The 17,817-nt window shown below is 43.1% G+C and overlaps 1 protein-coding gene and 1 non-coding gene across 2 annotated transcripts; both read left to right on the forward strand.

The window, feature by feature from the left end:
- Positions 1-1,137: 1,137 nt before the first annotated feature.
- Tomm20 (translocase of outer mitochondrial membrane 20) lies at positions 1,138-15,279 on the forward strand. The gene is made up of 5 exons (XM_020173364.2): positions 1,138-1,380; positions 6,411-6,457; positions 8,130-8,211; positions 10,594-10,736; positions 12,869-15,279. Exons 1-5 carry the CDS (start codon positions 1,260-1,262, stop codon positions 12,911-12,913), a joined length of 438 nt encoding a protein of 145 aa, XP_020028953.1. The 5' UTR covers positions 1,138-1,259; the 3' UTR covers positions 12,914-15,279.
- Positions 1,900-2,032, forward strand: LOC141417694 (small nucleolar RNA SNORA14). The gene has a single exon (XR_012442338.1). It is a non-coding gene; the product is annotated as a small nucleolar RNA SNORA14 (small nucleolar RNA).
- Positions 15,280-17,817: the final 2,538 nt, after the last annotated feature.

Raw genomic sequence — 17,817 nt, forward strand, 5'->3', positions numbered from 1 at the left:
AGACAATGAAACAACAAAGACTTAATGAAGCTCAACACAGAACCAACAGCTTTGTTTTTTTTTTTTTTAGTAATACTGATTTTTGAACTAAGAGCCTTGCGCTGATGCACAAGCCAGAGCCCCCAAGTCCAAAACCAACAATTCTGATAGCACTGGACAGTATTCAATAGTATTCAACCGTGCACAGCACCTACCCCATGCACCAGGGAGAGATGGGCCCACCTCATCTGTCTCATTGGAATGGTTAAAAGACTTAGCCAGAGGGAAGCCATTAATCAGGTGCCATGTTAGCTTCAAAGCTGAAGGAGGTTCGTGAGGGGGTCTGGTTCCCGTAAAATTAGAAGAACAGACGGAACCAAACTAGGATACGGTCAAATGATTGTGTGGATTGTGTTGTGTTCACTCATGCTTATAGGTAGCAGCCATTGTCTCGCTTCTGTACCTAGGCTAGCTTGTTCCACAAAGATTGCCAGACAGGATGTAGTTTCTGCCTTTATAAACCCTGCAAAAGGTTAGAGAGGCTGCTCTGAGATCCAACGACCTGTTAGGGCAGTCGCCAGCTGGCTAATAAAGCCTGTCCTTTAAAGTCTTTCTTGGGTGGTCCTATCTCATTGTGACTCATAACACCATCACTACTGACTGTCCCAGGTTCAATAATTCACTTTAGCTCAAAATTTAGCAAAGCGCTATATTTAGGATTACAGTTTTATTATAGGAAATGGGTACAAATAACCAGCTCAGGGGAGAGACTATTCCTTCAATTTCTCTTGCATTGTATTGTAATATTCTTTTGAAAAAGAGTCATTATGTCCAAGTTCGGTACCAAATGCACTTGAAAACTAAATTCAGAGTCACACGTGCCTGAACTGCACAGTAAGAGAAGCGTCGTTGTGATCGGCCCTCCCTCTTTGCCCTTCAAACCAAGGTTGGCGACTACAGTCTTCTAAGGGCTCGCCACGCTCCCTGGGGTGGAAAGAAGTGCGTGGTGGCGCGCAAAACGCCGCCGCGCATGCGCATAGTCCCGCGAGGCCTGGACGGCTGCGACGTGGACCTCTGCGCAGGCGCAGAGGGCGCGGGCGCCTCGGCGCAGGCACCGCCGCGGACGTCCCGGGGTCCTTGTACGCCGGAAGTGCTCGCGCTTGGCCTTTCGGCGTCCTGGCCGGCGGGCGGCGGCTGCGAGCGGCCGTCGCACTTCCAGGGCTCGCGGCCAACCGCTCCTTCGCCCGCCGCGGCCCGCGCACGCCGCAGCCGAGAAAAAGATGGTGGGCCGCAACAGCGCCATCGCTGCGGGCGTGTGCGGGGCCCTCTTCATCGGTTACTGCATCTACTTCGACCGCAAGAGGCGGAGTGACCCCAACTTCAAGAACAGGCTTCGAGAACGTGAGTGGCGGGAGGCCTCGCGGCGCCGCGTGGCGCGGCCGGGGAGGACGTGGCGCGCGGCTCCGGGGTCCGGTTGTGCCCGCCGGTCCCCTCCATTTTGGAGGAGTCTTGGCCCCATCTTGTGTTCCCCACGCTGGCCGTGAATTGCACTCGAATTGCATTATAATAATTGAGAGTGTGTTGGGGCGGTAGCGGCTTCTTTTCTTTGAAATTTTCCCCTTAAAAAAAATTTTTTTTTTTTTTTGGTGGTACGGGGTTTTGAGTTCCGGGCTGAGCACTTTGCAAAAGCAGACGCTCTACCGCTTGAGCTGCATCTCCAGTCCATTTTGCTCTGGTTATTTTGGAGCTGGCGTCCCGAGAACTATTTGGCCCAGGCTGGCCTCGAACCTCGAGCCTCCCGATCTCCGCCTCCCAAGTAGCTAGGATTGCACAGGTGAGCCGCCGGCGCTGGGCCCGTTCGCCCTTGTAAGCCTTTTGTATTTAACGGACTTTAGCCAGATCCTAAGTTAGGTGTCGTGCCTGCATTCTTAAACCCTCTTGGCGGCTTCGCTCCCCGTGCTTCCAAGATATGAGTGAGTGCGAGAGGACCTGCGGGGAGTCCAAAGGCTGCGCTCCTCCCGTGGCTCAGCTTTATTTCATACCTGCGACATCTTTTAAGAGAGGCTTGCCAGCGGGAAGTCGTGACACCCGACAACATGGTGATCCGCCTTGAGTTTCGGTGGAGGCGGCATTTGCAGCAGTCCAAAAAAGCAAGCTGGTTGCAATAAGACGTTTTTGCGATTTATCTAGGTTTTTTAATGACGCGACACCCAGGTCGTTCGGTGAGTTCCGAAGTCACGTCTGCCATAGGCCACCTGCCTCGGGGTTTCAGGAGGGATCCCGTGGTGATTTGCGGGGTGGGGTAGGTGGACACATGGAAGAAGGCTGTTGTTGAGAAGACACTGGGCCCCCAGGCCCACAAGGGCCCCCGTGGGCAGCCTGGTGGTGAGCTTTTCGAATCTGAATCTCCTTAGCTGTAAAGTCGGGTAACGAGCCTTCCTCCTGGTGATACGGGGAAGATCAAGGACTGTTTCTCCCGTAGCGAAAGCCTCTCCGTACGGGGTGGCTGTGTGCGACTGCTGGAGCAGGGCCCATTTTCCTGCCGTTCAAAAACGGGTGCACACGTGGGGACTGTGTGCAGATACGGAGCGGTTAGGACTGGTTAATCCTTCCCTGAACACTCGAAGTCATTTGAAAACCTTTCATTTTAGACTAACCGAACAGTATTACTTTCAAATTTCTTTTTTCCCTCATCTTCAATCCACATTTATTTCCGGCTTTAGCAGTGACCTGATGATTTTGGTGAGTAACTTGCAGAGACCTCAGGCAAGCAACTTACAGCTTCAGTTTTCCCTTTTAGTGAAGCAGTGAAAGGGTAGTTTAGAGCTGTTACTGACACAGTAATAGGTGAATGCTGGAATTTTTCTTATAAGTAGAATTTTATTATTTGATATTTTTGCTATCAAGTAAAACTTATCCAGAGTAATTTTGTAATCTGTTTAAAGGTAATTGCTTGATTGGATGATTTTAAGAATTGGGATATTTTGTGTTTTGAGTTTTTCTACTCTTAATTTCCAATAGAACGTTTATATCTTCAGAAAAGGTAGTTTCTCAAAGCAGTCATTTAGTTTGTTGGCTTTCTTAATTTTTTTAAGAAAAAGAAGCTTAAGTTGAATATTCAAGTTTAGATCTGAGATCCTAATTCAGACATTTTGGCTTCTGTTAGCAGAATATCAGTGTTCTTTGTGGGTGTGTGTGATGAAGATTGAGCGCATGGCCTTGTGCAAGCTACTAATCACGTGCTGTTACCCTCAAGTTACACAACCAGCCCCATCAGTACTCTTAAAGCATAATTTTTATCCATCTAAGTCATCACTAATAAATGCAATTTAACTTTCAAATCAGTGCCCACTACAGATATGTTTCATTTAGATAATGCTGTATAAAATGTTATTATCACATAGAGATATTTTAAATGAATGCTTTAAAAATGATTTGGATTTGATAGCTGGTCTCTAGTGGCTCGCACCTGTAATACTAGCTATTCAGGGGGCAGAGATCAGGAGGATTGAGGTTCGAAGCCAGCCCCTACAACTAGTTCTTGAGACCCTATGTTGAAAAATAACATCATAAAAAGAGGGCTGGTGTAGTGGCTCAAGGTGAAGGCCCTGAGTTCAAGCCCCAGCACCACAAAAAAAAAAAAAAAAGACAATCTTAAGCTCATGTTTTACATGTATTTTTTAAAGTGGACATACTTGTTTCAGTTTGTTAGGGTTACACAACAAATTGTGGAACTAATTTTAGCCAGTACTGGGATAAGGCCTGATTTTTCTGTGTGACCCTTTAGTTTTTGGTTTTCAGTCTTAACCATTTGTCTCTTATCACAGAGACACTATCTTATGAAACTAAACCCAGAATTTTAATCTTACTGCTAAAAATGAAAGGTAAATAAAGGAACTTAAAATTTGATAACTGTCAGGCACATGTTTAGAATTAGTCACACGCTCCTCCATACCCTGTTTAAAACAACAACAAAGACTCCCCAGAGGTGGAGGCAGGAGGAGGGGGAGTTAATTCCAGGCTCCCTGGGTTATATAGCCAGACCTTGTCTCAAACAAAAATCCCCAAAACTTCAAGCAATAATGGAAAGTAAGTTTCACTCATGAGACTGGTTATGTTTTTGTCATTTTCCCTAACGTGGTGTTTAGCAAATTGTACTTTTCATTGCTTTTTGCACACTTACTCATTTTTGAAGTATGTTTGTTTCATCTTGATGGATGTTTTCACTTCTCTACACTGTAGGGCATAGAGGCAAAATAGAATTAACTTTTGAGGACTGGTGCAGTGAGGTTTAGCTGTTTGTGTTTGAATAGCCATTCCCTTTCTCATTGTGAGTTTTCTCATCCGTACAGTGGGGATAACAGTAGGGCCTTTTTAGAGTTACCATGAGGGTTACATGAGCTAGTCAGTGACAAACATTTAGAACATCATCTCAGACTTACTGAGTGCTTGCTTACCTTTCACTTTCAAGAGCTCCTGGTTTTCATGCCCAGTCTCCCTGCAGTCTTCTTAGTACTCTCCTACTACAGGTTCCAGTCTGTACCCTGCTGTTGAGCAATTAGGTAGAATCATGTATCAATAAATAATTTTCTGCTTAAAGAGGGTCAAAACCCTTCAGCAAATGTGGGGCAGGATTATGTTCTGTGTTCTAGCCCTTTAGTTAGCTTACTAAAATAGTGAGTATTTTAGGTAAGGTAGTTTGTAAACTGAGTGTGCTGGTGTGCACCTGTAATCTCAGCAGTTGGGAGGCAGAGGCAGGAGGATCCTGAGTTCTAGGCCAGTCTGGGCTACTTAATGAGATCTATCTCGAAAATTAGAATGTGTTAGTTTTTAACATAGTATGGGAATTACTGCTTTTCTGTTGAAACTGTTAGAATTGTATTTAAGCCTTAAAGCAACAACACTTTGTGGGAGACTAGAGTTGGCAAGGGGTACTAGTGTGGTTAAGTCTAGTCTGCAAAGTAGGTAAAGAATATACCCTAACCTTCTGTCTAGAATTAAGGCAAACAGGTCACTGCTTCTTTAGCCATGTATTTGTAGAGGAAGTTAACGTCTTCAGAGGCTTGCTTGTTTTATGGTTCACAGCAGTCCCTGTAACAGGCCTTATCTTTGAAGTTAAGAGATTTTATCTGTCTACTGTTGCCCAGCTAGTAAGTAGCAGAACCTTTTTTTCTTAGCTATCCCACATGGTTATTATCTTGTCATTGTACTTTTCAGTCATTATAACTTTAGGGTTTTGTTGTTTTCGTTTGTTTGTTTTTGGGTTTTTGAGATAGGATCTTGCCATGCAGCTCAGGCTGCCCTGGAACTCATGATCTTCCTGCTTCAACCGCCCAAGTCTAGGATTATAGGTATGACCACCACACCTGGTGACTAAAGTTGTAAATATCTTTTAGTCTTGATACTTAGTACTGCTTGATTTTGTTATCAAAACCAAAACAACTTGGGGCTGGTGTAGTGGCTCAAGTGGTAGAGCAGCCTAGAAAGTGCGAAGCCCTGAGCTCAAGCCCCAGTATTGAAAAAAAAAACAAAAACTTTTAGTCATTTTCCCCTTCTTGTCAGCAGTTGAATATGACTGTTTTTAGTAGTAGATTTCTGAGTACTTTCCCCTTGCCTTTGTTTAGCAAATGCATAAATACTATGTTTTTAGAAAACTTTTCTCGAACTGTTTCCTAATTTAAGAATGCTGGTTGTCTGGAGGTGAGGCCCATGTGGTGCAACACCTGCTTTACAAGCACCAAAGCCTCAAGTTCAAACCCCCGTCATAACAACAACAACAACAAAAGAAAACACTGCTGATTTGGGGAGGGGGGGCAGCACTGGTTTTGAATTCAGGGCCTCATGCTTGCTAGGCAGGTGCTCTTACTGCTTGAGCCACCCTCCAGCCCTCTTGGTGATTTTTTTTTTTTTCCCAGATACGGTCTTGAGGACTGTTAGCCTAGGCTGGCTTTGAGCCTCGATCCTCCTGATCTCTGCCTCCTGAGTAGCTGGGATTATGGGCATGAGCCATCAGCTGTTGCTGATTTTTTTATTTTTTTATTTTTTAGCATTCAGTAAAGATGGAATCTGATGTAGTTCAGTAATAAAAGCCTAATAGCAATGGTATAATTCCCCTGTTCGATGTCCTGTATAAGTTGGAAAGGGTGGGATTTGTACTCTGGGGTCCAGCTGTTAGAACTGTTTCCATCCTGTGAATTGCTAGACCTGTTGACCCAGAGGAAAGGAGAAGACTCTGGCCCGGAAATGCCTCATTGCCTATAGTGCACTGACCAGGACTATTCTTGGGGTCCTGATGGATCAGAAAGAGACCAGGAAGTCTAAGATTAGATTCAGGAATGCTTCAAAAATACAATTAATGACTGCTGTGGCAGTTAGATTTCTTTGATTCTTGTTTTGATGATAGCCAAATGAAAAATTTACATTTCTTGTAGGAAGGAAGAAACAGAAGCTTGCCAAGGAGAGAGCTGGGCTTTCCAAGGTAATATCTAGTCTTTTGTTCAGATTGCGTGTATACTTTAGAGGAATAGTATTTAAAAATCTGCTTCAGATACGTATTTTGAGGAATCTGGGTGCTAATAGATAATGATTTTCTGTTGAAAATTTAGTTTGTGGATAGGTGAACAGCTTAGTTCAACTGCAGATTAGCTGGTCCTTCATCATTTCCCATCTGTTGGCAGTAATGACAAATGGCTTATCCGTGCAATTTAGAGGCAATAAGACGAGTGGCTCCACAAAGCATTACACTAAAAAGTTAATATTCTTAGCTGCTTCAGAATTATAAAATACAACATTTATGATTGAGTTTTTCTTGCTCCAACTTTGTTATTCATTTCCACGGTTGATCAAGATTATTCTCACCCACCGATCCAGAATCCCAGTGGATTCTGACAGATTTTAATTTGTAGTATGTAAACCTTTTCCTTTTTTCCTTTTCATAGATACTGTGTTCATGATTACTTTTTATTTCTCTCTAGGTTTATAAAATGCTCTATGGCACATATAATTAAACCAAGTCAATATTTTAATGGGGTGCCCTCACTTTCCCTGTGTTGAAGTTTGTTCTGTTTGGATTTGTAGGACATGGGCTAGTAGTTCATTAATGCAAGCTAAGACAAAGAAAAATTGAACCAGTAAATGTTAACGTTTGTTATTTTGAAGCCATTTCATTATCAGAACAGCTAATTGTTCAGGTGTGGTAATGGCCAGGGAAACTTAAAGAGCACTTTGCTGTTCTGATGGTCGGCTGCCTTTCCAAACGAAGGTTCACTGTGGTTCTGGTAGCCTCTTATAAGGATGTAGGAAATAAATGCATACATGCATAAGTGGGAGGGCTTTTGTTGTTTTCAGTGCTGGGGATGGAAGCCAAGGTCTTTGCGTACTGGAAAGCACTTTACTGCTGAGCTATGCTCCAGCCCCAATAGTGTTGTTTTTCGATTTAGGAATATAATCAGATTCTTCCCATACTGAGATAATAAGTGAAAGATGCCTTCACTTCAGAAATTTAAATTTTTTTTTGTTGTATGTTAGGTAAATATAGATATAATTAAAAAGGGAAAATTTTCACTAATAGAAGTAAAGTAAAAATAAGTGGTAAGCACTTTTAGACAATGGGTTTACATTTAAAAAGCAAGCCATATCATTGGTATTATATATATGATCATTCAGTTTGGTAATATGTAACTATAAAACAAAAACGTGGAAATGCACACTTTAATAAAACCGCTTAAGTAGTTTGTATAGCAAAAAAAATAGGTGATCAAGAAGTAGAGTGTAGCTACATGTTCCTCAGTGTGTATGCTCTACTGCTGTTTAAGAATAATTGTACTGTTCATGTAAAACCTACATGAAATGTTGAATCAGAAGAATAAATGAATTATAGTTTATAACTTGATACTGACCATCAAAAAAAAAAAAGAGTAAAGATGGTTAGATATTTGTACCCTTCATGTTTGTTTTAGTCAAATATCAGTGTGGTACTTTTTTCTTTCATTTTTGATGTATATACTAAATTCTTAATTTTTGCAGGTATTGTTCAGGATTGCATGTCAACAGTTTTTTAGAATAAACATTTTTGTTGTTGTTGATTTTGTGTGTGTTACATCTCTGGCATAGTATTGCTATCAATTTCTACATACTGTATTTCCAAACAGTTACCTGATCTTAAAGATGCTGAAGCTGTTCAGAAATTCTTCCTTGAAGAAATACAGCTTGGGGAAGAGCTACTAGCTCAAGGTAATGGTCATTATAAGACCAAGAAACTGAACAGAATGACTGGAAGCATGGGTCAAGTGGTAGAAAGGGCCTGAGTTCAAACATTAGTATTGCCAAAGATAAAACAAAATGAAGAAACTGGATAGACTTCTTCACACTATTATCTGTCTCTGATGCTAAAAGGGATTTTCTTGTGTAGTTTGGCTGTTTTTAGAAAAGATAATCTAACCATTGCAAGACCATTTTTTAGCTGCTCATAATGTCAGGATTATTTGAATGTAAGAAGTGTTCCTTATGGGTTATCATTGTCCAGTGATATATTTTAAGTAAGTTTTTAACCTCATTTTTACAAATGAGGTTCCTTTTGGGTCGTTTAGCATATTCAGCCATAGGCAGTATAGATAGTTACTGAATAAATTGAACTAGGAGGATATGCCTCAGCATGCTCACTGACTTTCAGGTCTTTTCCAATATTTCTAGGAAGGAAAAGCTAATGACAGTCCTAGAAAAGGTTAATTTCTCTAAACCTTAGTTCTTCATTTGTGAAAACCTGGTAAAAGATATGTAAAAGGTGAAGATAGAGATTTTTTGTTTATCTAAAGTCAATACTTGAGAAACACTGTTAAGTAAACCTTGATTGGTTAATTGGAAACTCATTCTTGTTAAGTCAGTTTTCATGTGAATTTATATCACGAAAATTTGTTTAGTAAATAAAGAACTTTAGAAATGATATTTATGTATCAGGAATTACGAGAGGACTGAGATTTTACCTTACTTGCATGCTTGTAAGTTAGGGAAGTCTGCCCCAGCTTTATGGATGCTGGTAGAAGACATGAAGACTCTTGAGTCAGAGACAGCGGACAGTTTATCACTCACTGCAGTGGCAAGAGCAGGGAGTTGACATTTGCGCTGCTTCCTTCAAGTGCAGTTCCCATCATAGTGCAGAGTGACACTTGTACACACAGTGGGTCGCAAACAGATGAGTCCTGGGTTTAGGGAACTTGAATCTCAGAAGGGTAAGTGTGCTTGCTCTTTGCTCTCAACATAGATGATGTTATACTAGGCAATATGCAAGCCTGCCCTTGCCGAGGGAAGAACTACATATCCCAAGGTGTTTGCAGTATAAACATCCTTGAGAAGATTCTCTTAAGCAAAGAAGTAAGGCCTCTGTGTAGAAATTGGGAGACTTGCAGAGGGTTGATCCTTAGTCTCTTCATTTAAAGCTGGGAGCTGGTGGCTCACACCTGTAACCATAGCTAGTTGGGAGGCTGAGATCAGGATGTTTGAGGCCAGCTCAGACAAATAGTTTGCAAGACCCCATCTTGAAAATACTGGAGCAAAATGGACTGGAGGTATGGCTTATGTAGTAGAGTGCCTGTTTTGCAAGTGTGAAGACCTGAGCTCAAACTCTGTCCCATCAAATGTATATTTTATGGATATAGATATAGATACCAGAAAGCTTTTTTTCAGTAAGATAAAATTTTCCATCATAAAACAGTCCTACACAGATTACACATGTACTTCGTAGTGTGGAATTTTGGTCTTGAGGATTTGGCACGATTATTTGGAATTTGATTTAAAATGGGATTAACTGAGGAGAAAGACATGACAGCTACCTAATTTTTATTAAATTAAATGAAACTTCAAAACTAAACCTGAAGGGGTTTTTCCTCTAAAAGTTAATCTAAGTTCGTACTAAAGGAAGTTTATAGAGAAATAAAAACAAATCTTCCTCAGAATCTTTTGTTAACTACTTCCTTTCGTACTTCCATTATGTGACCATTTTTCCTACTAATTTTACTTTAAATTATTTTTCTTTTATTTCCATGGGGTAACATTCAAGGTTTTAAGTGAATTTCATCTTCTTTCATCTTGGCCTCCAGTCTGCTACTTCTCAAGTACACTTCTATTGTTAACTTATTATGTGATCTTTCAGAAATATTTTAAGAATGTAGCTGGGTGTGGCAGCATATGTAATTGCAGCTGCTCGCAAGGCTGAGACAGGAGGATTGCAAGTTTGAGGCTTGCCTGGGCAACTTAGTGAGATCCTGTTTTAAAATTTAGAAAAAGAGCTGGGATATAGCTCAGTGATAGAGCACTTGTGAAAATGAATAAGCCCTGGGTTCCATCCCTGATAAAACAACAACAAAAATTTAAGACCATAAATAGTAAAACATCTTACTTTCTTCCTCACGTCCGTATATTGAGAGGCTTCGTATTAGTGCACACAGTGTGTCTCCTCCTCGTTAGTAGTGACATGATGCTCAGTTAACCTGGATGCATCGGGTTATTTCCAGTTTCTTCCTTGCACAGTAATTTTGGTTAGCATGTGTGGAGACAGAAGGTGAGTTTTTGACGAAGGTCAAACCTTCAGCTTCATGTCATTTTGTGTGCATCCTGCAGGTGAATATGAGAAGGGTGTGGACCATCTGACAAATGCAATTGCTGTGTGTGGGCAGCCGCAGCAGCTGCTGCAGGTGTTACAGCAGACACTTCCTCCACCAGTGTTCCAGATGCTTCTGACTAAGCTCCCAACTATTAGTCAGGTAAGGACTGGAGTGTTACAGAAGTGAGTTGAGTTCTGAGAGCTTCATGTTGAGAGACATTTAAAAATAAGCCTAGACAGTATGTAATAACCGGAGATACTAGTCCCTGGAATTAACTGTTGCCAGTGGGTAGAGTCCAAATGACATCATGCCCACAGCAGAATCAAGTGTGTGTCTTAGTGTTAAGTTTAACCCTTTGTATTTGACTCTCCAAATTCAGGTTACTTTCAGCTGCTTTCTAAAATCAACTTTTTTTCGGGGATGTACAGCACATACCTAGTACACTCAAGGCCCTAGGTTTGATCTCTACTACCACCAAAAAAAAAAAAAAATTCATCTTTCTGTGTCCTCTTTTGGGACATTATGCCTCTACTTAGGTGGCCTGGCATTGGATCCAGCAGCCACGATCCAAAATGCGTAAGGGAATGTAGACTTCTTCTAACCTCACTTACCTGAAGGCTCGGCACCTCTGATTTTTCTTTCTGCTCCGGGGGACTTTAAGTTTGGATCTGTTTGACTTCACCTCCTACTCAGAAGGAAGTATCAAGGCCAGGTGCAAGGGCTCAGGCCTCTTACTTCCAGCTACTCAGGAGCCAGAGATCAGGAGGATCTTGGTTCAAGGCAAGCCTCGGGAAAAAGTTACTGAGACTCCCATTTCAACATACATTCTGGACGTGACTGTGCCCTGCTGCTTGGAGAGGGGCGGTGTGGGCAGGAGGACTGCGGCCCATGTGGACCCCAGGCAAAAATTGGAGACTCTATCCAAAAAGACCAAAAAAAAGCAGAAAAAGGATTGGGGGTATGCATGAAGTAGTAAGAGTACTTGCCCAAGCACAAGGCCCTGAGTTCAAGCCTCAGTACCATCCCCCCACCAGAAAAAAGTGCATGTTAAAATGCATTCTGTTCATTTTGATTTTTTCCCAAGGGGTCCAAATGAGTCTGTAGAGTAACTCTGTTATGTGTTAATGCCCCAATTTGCTGTGATTGAAAATCAGTTGAGCGATGCTGAGAAATTTACACACAACTTTACGATAGTAAATGGTTAACTTTTCAAACTTGATTACAATGCTGGGGCACTGCACGTGCTAGACAGATACTGTTCCACTGAGCCACGTTGCTAGTTCTTTCACACTGATAGGGTTGGGAAGAAAATAAAAGTCCTCCAGATTTGAGTTTCTTCCAGAACTCGATCTAAGTCTGTCAGATTTGCTAATGGGCCTTCAGTCTGTCCGCATCAGAATCCTCTCATGTTATTTGCTATTGAGGGGCAGCTTTCTCAGTCTGCTTTGTGTTGACTAGAACAAAATACCTGGTACTGGGTAATACATGAAGAAGTTGAAGTCCAAACAGCATGGTGACCAAAGCCACCTAGCTGTGTCACATACACATGGCAGAAATTCGGAAAGGGAATTGGCTGTGTGCAGGAGGGGCACATGGGTTACTGGGATGCAGGAGAGCAGGGAGGCAGCAGGTTAGCTGCTGCTCCAGGAATGAACGGGGCCCGGGAGAAACTCCTTTAATGCTGTTGGATGGTGGTGCCTGGTGGCCTCATTACTTTCTGCTAGGCCTTACCTCTTAAACCTCCCATCTCAGTACTACCTCAGGGACTGAGCTTGCCACTCATGCCTTTGAGGTGCAGCAGCAGAGTGTGGTGCTTTTAGAAGACTGGCCTAGAGTGGTATCTTTCAAAATGAGGGGGCTGAGGTTGAAGCCTAAATCCCTCTCTCTAAAGATGAATTCTTTTAGTAAGTTAACTTGTCTTAGTGTTTTGGAAATGCTTTTACAACACTTCACTTCAGAATCCAGTAGTCCTTCCTACAATGGGAGTGAGCCAGAAAGGGAAATGTGCAGAGCACAAATGACTAGTAAAAGCACTAACTGCTATTCTTAGTTGATGTGGGAGTGAAAAGTTTTTTAACTAACATGATATGCTCCTTTCATTGACATGCATTTCGGTGTGAGACTGACAGCACTAAGGTCATTTTCTTGGGAGGTATCAGTGTATCCAGTGTTAAATGTCAAGTGCACGAACTTGAGCAAGTTCTGGTTCTTGGAATGCAAAGAACTTGTTACTGAACTTAGAATCCTGATTAAATGGTTTTGACACTTTTCAAAATTCTTTTTTCTTTCAGCGAATTGTGAGTGCGCAGAGCTTGGCCGAAGATGATGTAGAATGAGAAGCGAATCGACATAATAAAAATCTCAGTTAAAACGAGTTTTTAAATTCTTAACTTGGAAGTTGAGCAGCTCTTGGGGAGTAAGGGCAAATATGCTTGTTATGGACTGTCCTACACTGAAATCTACCAAAGTTGATGTTTACTTTGTGTAGATCCATTGTCTGTTTTATTTATTTTTTTCCCAGTAAAAAGTGTATTTTGATAGAAAGCTTTTCCTTTTATAAATACACTCTGAGTTACCAAAATATCATGGATTTCGTTTATTCCTTAAGATATGTGATTAAAATGTACACATACAATAGAACATTACTTAGGTTAAAAATATCCCGGGGTCAGCTTTAAAAGACAAATGTGTGGGAGATAGCTGAAGAAGGCACATATAAGCTAGCACATGTTACTGCATATCAGAAACTTGGACAAAAATGTGTTTGTGAACACTGAGCATTAAAATCTTTGAGAAAACATTTTTTTTCCATTTTAATCCTGTAGACATGGGAAGTGTGCTGCTGTGCTGTACTAGTGACTTCACCCATCCCTGTGCATTAGTCTTGCAGCTTTGTTTAAGTCAGTGGGCTCTGGGTACTTAACCTGTTTGTTTTTAAGTATGTGTAATTGTAAGTGGCACCCGGAATTACATGTATCTACACCCTAATCTGGCCGTGTGAGCTTTGCTGCTTTCCTCATTCATAAAACAAGGCAGTCAGTTCAGTCTACTGATTTGCCAAGTCTCCCTTTCGGCTTCTAATTCATTTGATTCTCTCAAGCATCTTCAGATGCACCGTCATCTGAGCAGTGCATTGGAGCAACCAGGCCTTGCATTTTTTTCTGTTTTGAATTTTGCATGCTTGCCTGACTTAATATTTGCAAATTGGTCTTTTTCCAGTGGTATAGCTGTTTTGTTGATTTTCACTGAAAGAATTGTCACTGTTCTGTAAATCTGAAACCTAACTTAAAGTACCTTAAATGAGATGGCCTGCTTGTAAAAATGTTTGTTGTCTCTTTGCTTTTATCTTCAGTGTACCTCTTGAATTGTGTACTTCAGCTTGCTTAGTCAGTCTTACCAGTGAGAGGTGTAATCTTATGACTAAAGACTTGAATGGAGCCGGTAGGACCTCTTTTTCTCAAATAGTGGCATATTGTGTGCACAGACTGTTTAGTAAGAGAAGAAAGATCGTTCTGATTGTATGGGCGCAGTGTTCTGTCTAGTCGTTGGTGAAGAGGTTCCAAAGACTTTCCCAGTGCACTGGACTTCATTTATTTGGTCTTAATTTCACACTTTCCCTTTGGGTTTGTTGTGATTGTGGTGTGGAAAGAGTGGGGAATATGGTTCTAGTTAATGCCTCTGGTTAACCAACCGCACAGGCGTGGACAGTTCCCCTCCTATCTCTGACCTTACCTCTAGCATTCTCACTGGAGAGCTAGTGTTGGGTCAGGAGGTGCACACTGGCAGGCCTCTTCCTGAGGCGCCTTCCACGCTTGTGATCCTGAACCCTTAAACACTGTTCTTGTCAGTGCAGACGTGCTCACTAGCGACCTGTACTGATGGGCTCCCCAACCCAAAGTAGTGTGGACTGACTGCACGGCCAAGAAATAGCCCTCCACTCCAGGCCAGATGTGGGTGGAGGGCAGAGGAAGAGTGGGCCCATAGAAGTGAGGGCTGGCTTGCCGGGGAGAGGGCCGGTCTAGATTGGTGGAGTGGGGGGCTGCAAAGACCACCTTTGGGAAGTGTAATGCAGTGTGCACTGGGGGTGGATGGCTCTGAAGATTGGCGGCTCTATAACACTGGAAAGGGCGACCATGCAGCTTCTTCACAGAAATCAGATGTGTCTTCCCCCCGCCCCCCCAACGTGATTGCTGAACACTATGTGTCCCAATCGGAAGCCTTGATGCTGGCTCATGGTGTTTGGAGGTGAAAATGATGAGGTCCTGAGCGTGGTTAACAGCTCGACTGCCCTGTGCACTTAGGTTGTACATGTGTCTGGGATCTTTGGAGATGGGATGTATATATGGAGATGGGGCACATGGCCCTGGGCCGTCTGTCCTGCAGTTTGTACTTAACGTGAAAGAGTTTAAAATACAGACCTTCCTGGGGTGACAATGCCACACTGAACAGACTAGAACTGCGTTCATGTAACCCATGTACATGTAGTATGTAGGACTGAGTGTGGCGTGCACGATCGTAAATGTGTGTGCTATCCCTCACCTTTATGACCTTGTTAATGAAATGTTACTGCAGAAGAGATTATGGGAAAATTGGTGTGTCATGCAAATAACATGCTGAATTCTCTCTTGTAATATAAAACATGAAATTTTGTTACTGCTTATGCCTCGGCTGTTTAAGTGACTAATAAAGGGCTTGGAGAACATTTTGGCTTGGTGTGTATTTGCCGAGGTGAGCTCTGCTGTTCGGAGACCAAAGTAGAAAGCACACTTAAACCATTTTTAGCTTATCGTTGCTTTGAGAATGTCCAGAGCCATATAGCCTCTCTTCTCACAAGGCACATTGAAGCTGGGCACCGGTGTCTCACACCTGTAATCCTAGCTACTCAGGAGCCAGAGATCAGGAGGATTGTGGTTTGAAGCCAGCTCAGGCAAATACGTTTTGGGGCCCTATCTCAAAAATACCCAACACACATAAAGGTTGGAGTGGCTCAAAAGTGGTACAGTGCCTGCGTAGCAAGCCTGGGCCCCTGAGTTCAAACACCAGTGCAGCTACAAAAGGGAGGGGCACATTGGCCTGTGACTTCTAGGGTGGGGTGTCTCAGATCCCAGGTTAAGCTGCCCAAGTGTTGCAGGTGAGGGATTCTGAGTAGTAGTAGGAAGTCTTTCCTGGATGCTTGCTGGCTGTGTTCACACATCAGGTGCTCCAGCACTGAGCAGTGGCTGCTGGTGGCAGAGTGGGGTCCTGCAGAACTAGTACTTTGTTGACTTGGACAGAATATCAGTACCCATCCTTATGTTCAAGGTAGGCTATTCCATTTAAATGTATTTTAGGAAATTTCAGCTAGTCCATCAACTAGACAGGTTCATTAAGCAAAATTACATTAAGCATTTTACTTTTTTCCTTTTCCATATTTGAAATCAAAAGGATTTCCCCCTTTCCAATACATTCATGCACATAACTTTTTAAAGGCTACCTGTTCTGAACAGCTCAGAAGATACAGAGCTACTTAACCTTATTTCCATTAATATAGATAGAGAGTTGGGTGCCGTAATGCACACTTGTAGTCACAGCTACTTGGAAGCTTAAGGTGAGAATCATATGAGCCTCTTAGTTCAAGATCACTCTGGGCAACATTCAGGCCTCATCACCAAAGAAAAAGTGGAGTGGATTGCTTTGACAGAGCTGAGAAGCAGGGTAGGAAGTGGGTGGAGGGTGTGGGGGTGAAGCCCAAGGCCACGGTGCATCTGGAGCACCCTCCAGAAAGGGTGGTGGTCCTGTGCCCATGTGAGGTGTCAGGTGCCATGCACCAGCAAGTGATGGGAGCACAGGCCTGGCTCTTGCTGCACCTCACTGAGGTGAGGAGCCCATGTAGCCCCGCCATGCCTGTGTTGAGAAAGGAAGTGGATCCAGCCAAGCAGCCCTTTTGATTGGCTTCTTGGTAGGGTGGCTGTCTTGGAAGTTGTGAAGGCAGAACCCACAATAACAGACAAGACCAGCCCCAGAGAGGCTGGGCAAGCTTATGCAGTGCCCTTGGGCTGTTCTCACCACACGGGTCACACTTCCTGGTGTGAAGAGGACAGCCTTGTGGTCTGGCAGTAATACCAGCATCCGTTCCTAAAAGGTCTTCCATACAAAGGTTCAGTTCCTTGTTTTAATTAGGGTTCTAATGGGACATAATAGGATCCTGACTTAAGAAATAATGGAGGGGAGGCAAGGAGGATCTTGTTCAAGATCAGCTTGGGCTACACAGACCCTGTCTGAAAAAGAAAAACAAGGGCCCTTTTCAGCTACTGAGTTAGGTCTTCAAACGGACAGCTCCCTCCCCCTCTGCTGGGACCCTGGCCCTGGTGGCTGCAGGTCCACATACAGTCACCTGAGCTCCAGTGTGCATCCCTGGGAGGCAGGCAGAAGCTTGGGTCTGCCCTGGGATGGGTGGTAAGTGGGAGATTGAGGACAGGCATTAGGAAAGGTGACTTAACTGCTCCTGCTCTTTGCCCACCTGTTTATCAGCGAGAATTAAGGGAGTTGGAAAGGCTCTTTTTTTAATGGGTTGAAGGTAGTTTTCATCAGTTGAGACCACGAGCAAACCAAACCAGATGGCCACCATGTAAATCAGGCTGTACAGGGAAGGGATTCTTACTGTGACAATACAGGGCCTGAGAAGAGGTTAAGAGCACAAGGCAGTGGAATTTTGTCAGCCTTTCATCATCTGTTTTGCAGTAATGGGTTCAAACTCAGGGTCTCCTCACTCACGCTAGGCAAATTAAAAGAGCCGCACTCATGCCAAGGCTTGGGCACAACCCACCTGTTCTTCAGGTGAGGAGAGAATGTACCTGGCTTGGGCACACATGTCCCTTGGGCTTTTCAGGGGTGATTCTGATGACCACAGACTTCATGAAGCATCTAGGTGCTCATGCCTGTTCCCTTGGAGTGAGTTCCCATGAAACAAAAAGACAGGCGGCGGTGCTATCCTCTAATCCCAGCACTGAGGCAGAGGGTCGCAGCTCAAGGCCTGAGCTACACAATGAGACAGTCAAAACAATAATAAAAAGGAAGCAAAAGGAGTAACAGGTGAGTTGTGTGTGTGGACAGGTAAGAATGGGCTTCCCCTGGAAAAAAGTGAAAGCTACTGACTGGGACACAGAAATTAGTGTCCCTCGCAGAGGACTCTGGGTAACTGAGTTTCTGGACACGGGACCAGCTATCTGAGGAGCAAAGTGTGTCAGGTAGTATTTTTATG

Source organism: Castor canadensis, chromosome 15 (assembly GCF_047511655.1).
Source record: "Castor canadensis chromosome 15, mCasCan1.hap1v2, whole genome shotgun sequence".
Classification (NCBI taxonomy): domain Eukaryota; kingdom Metazoa; phylum Chordata; class Mammalia; order Rodentia; family Castoridae; genus Castor; species Castor canadensis.

Coding starts and splice junctions, on each gene's coding strand:
- Tomm20 (XM_020173364.2), top strand. CDS start 1,260: ATGGTGGGCCGCAACAGCGCCATCGCTGCGGGCGTGTGCGGGGCCCTC. Junction 8,212..10,593: donor GGAAGAGCTACTAGCTCAAG/GTAATGGTCATT, acceptor TGCATCCTGCAG/GTGAATATGAGAAGGGTGTG. Junction 10,737..12,868: donor AGCTCCCAACTATTAGTCAG/GTAAGGACTGGA, acceptor TTTTTCTTTCAG/CGAATTGTGAGTGCGCAGAG.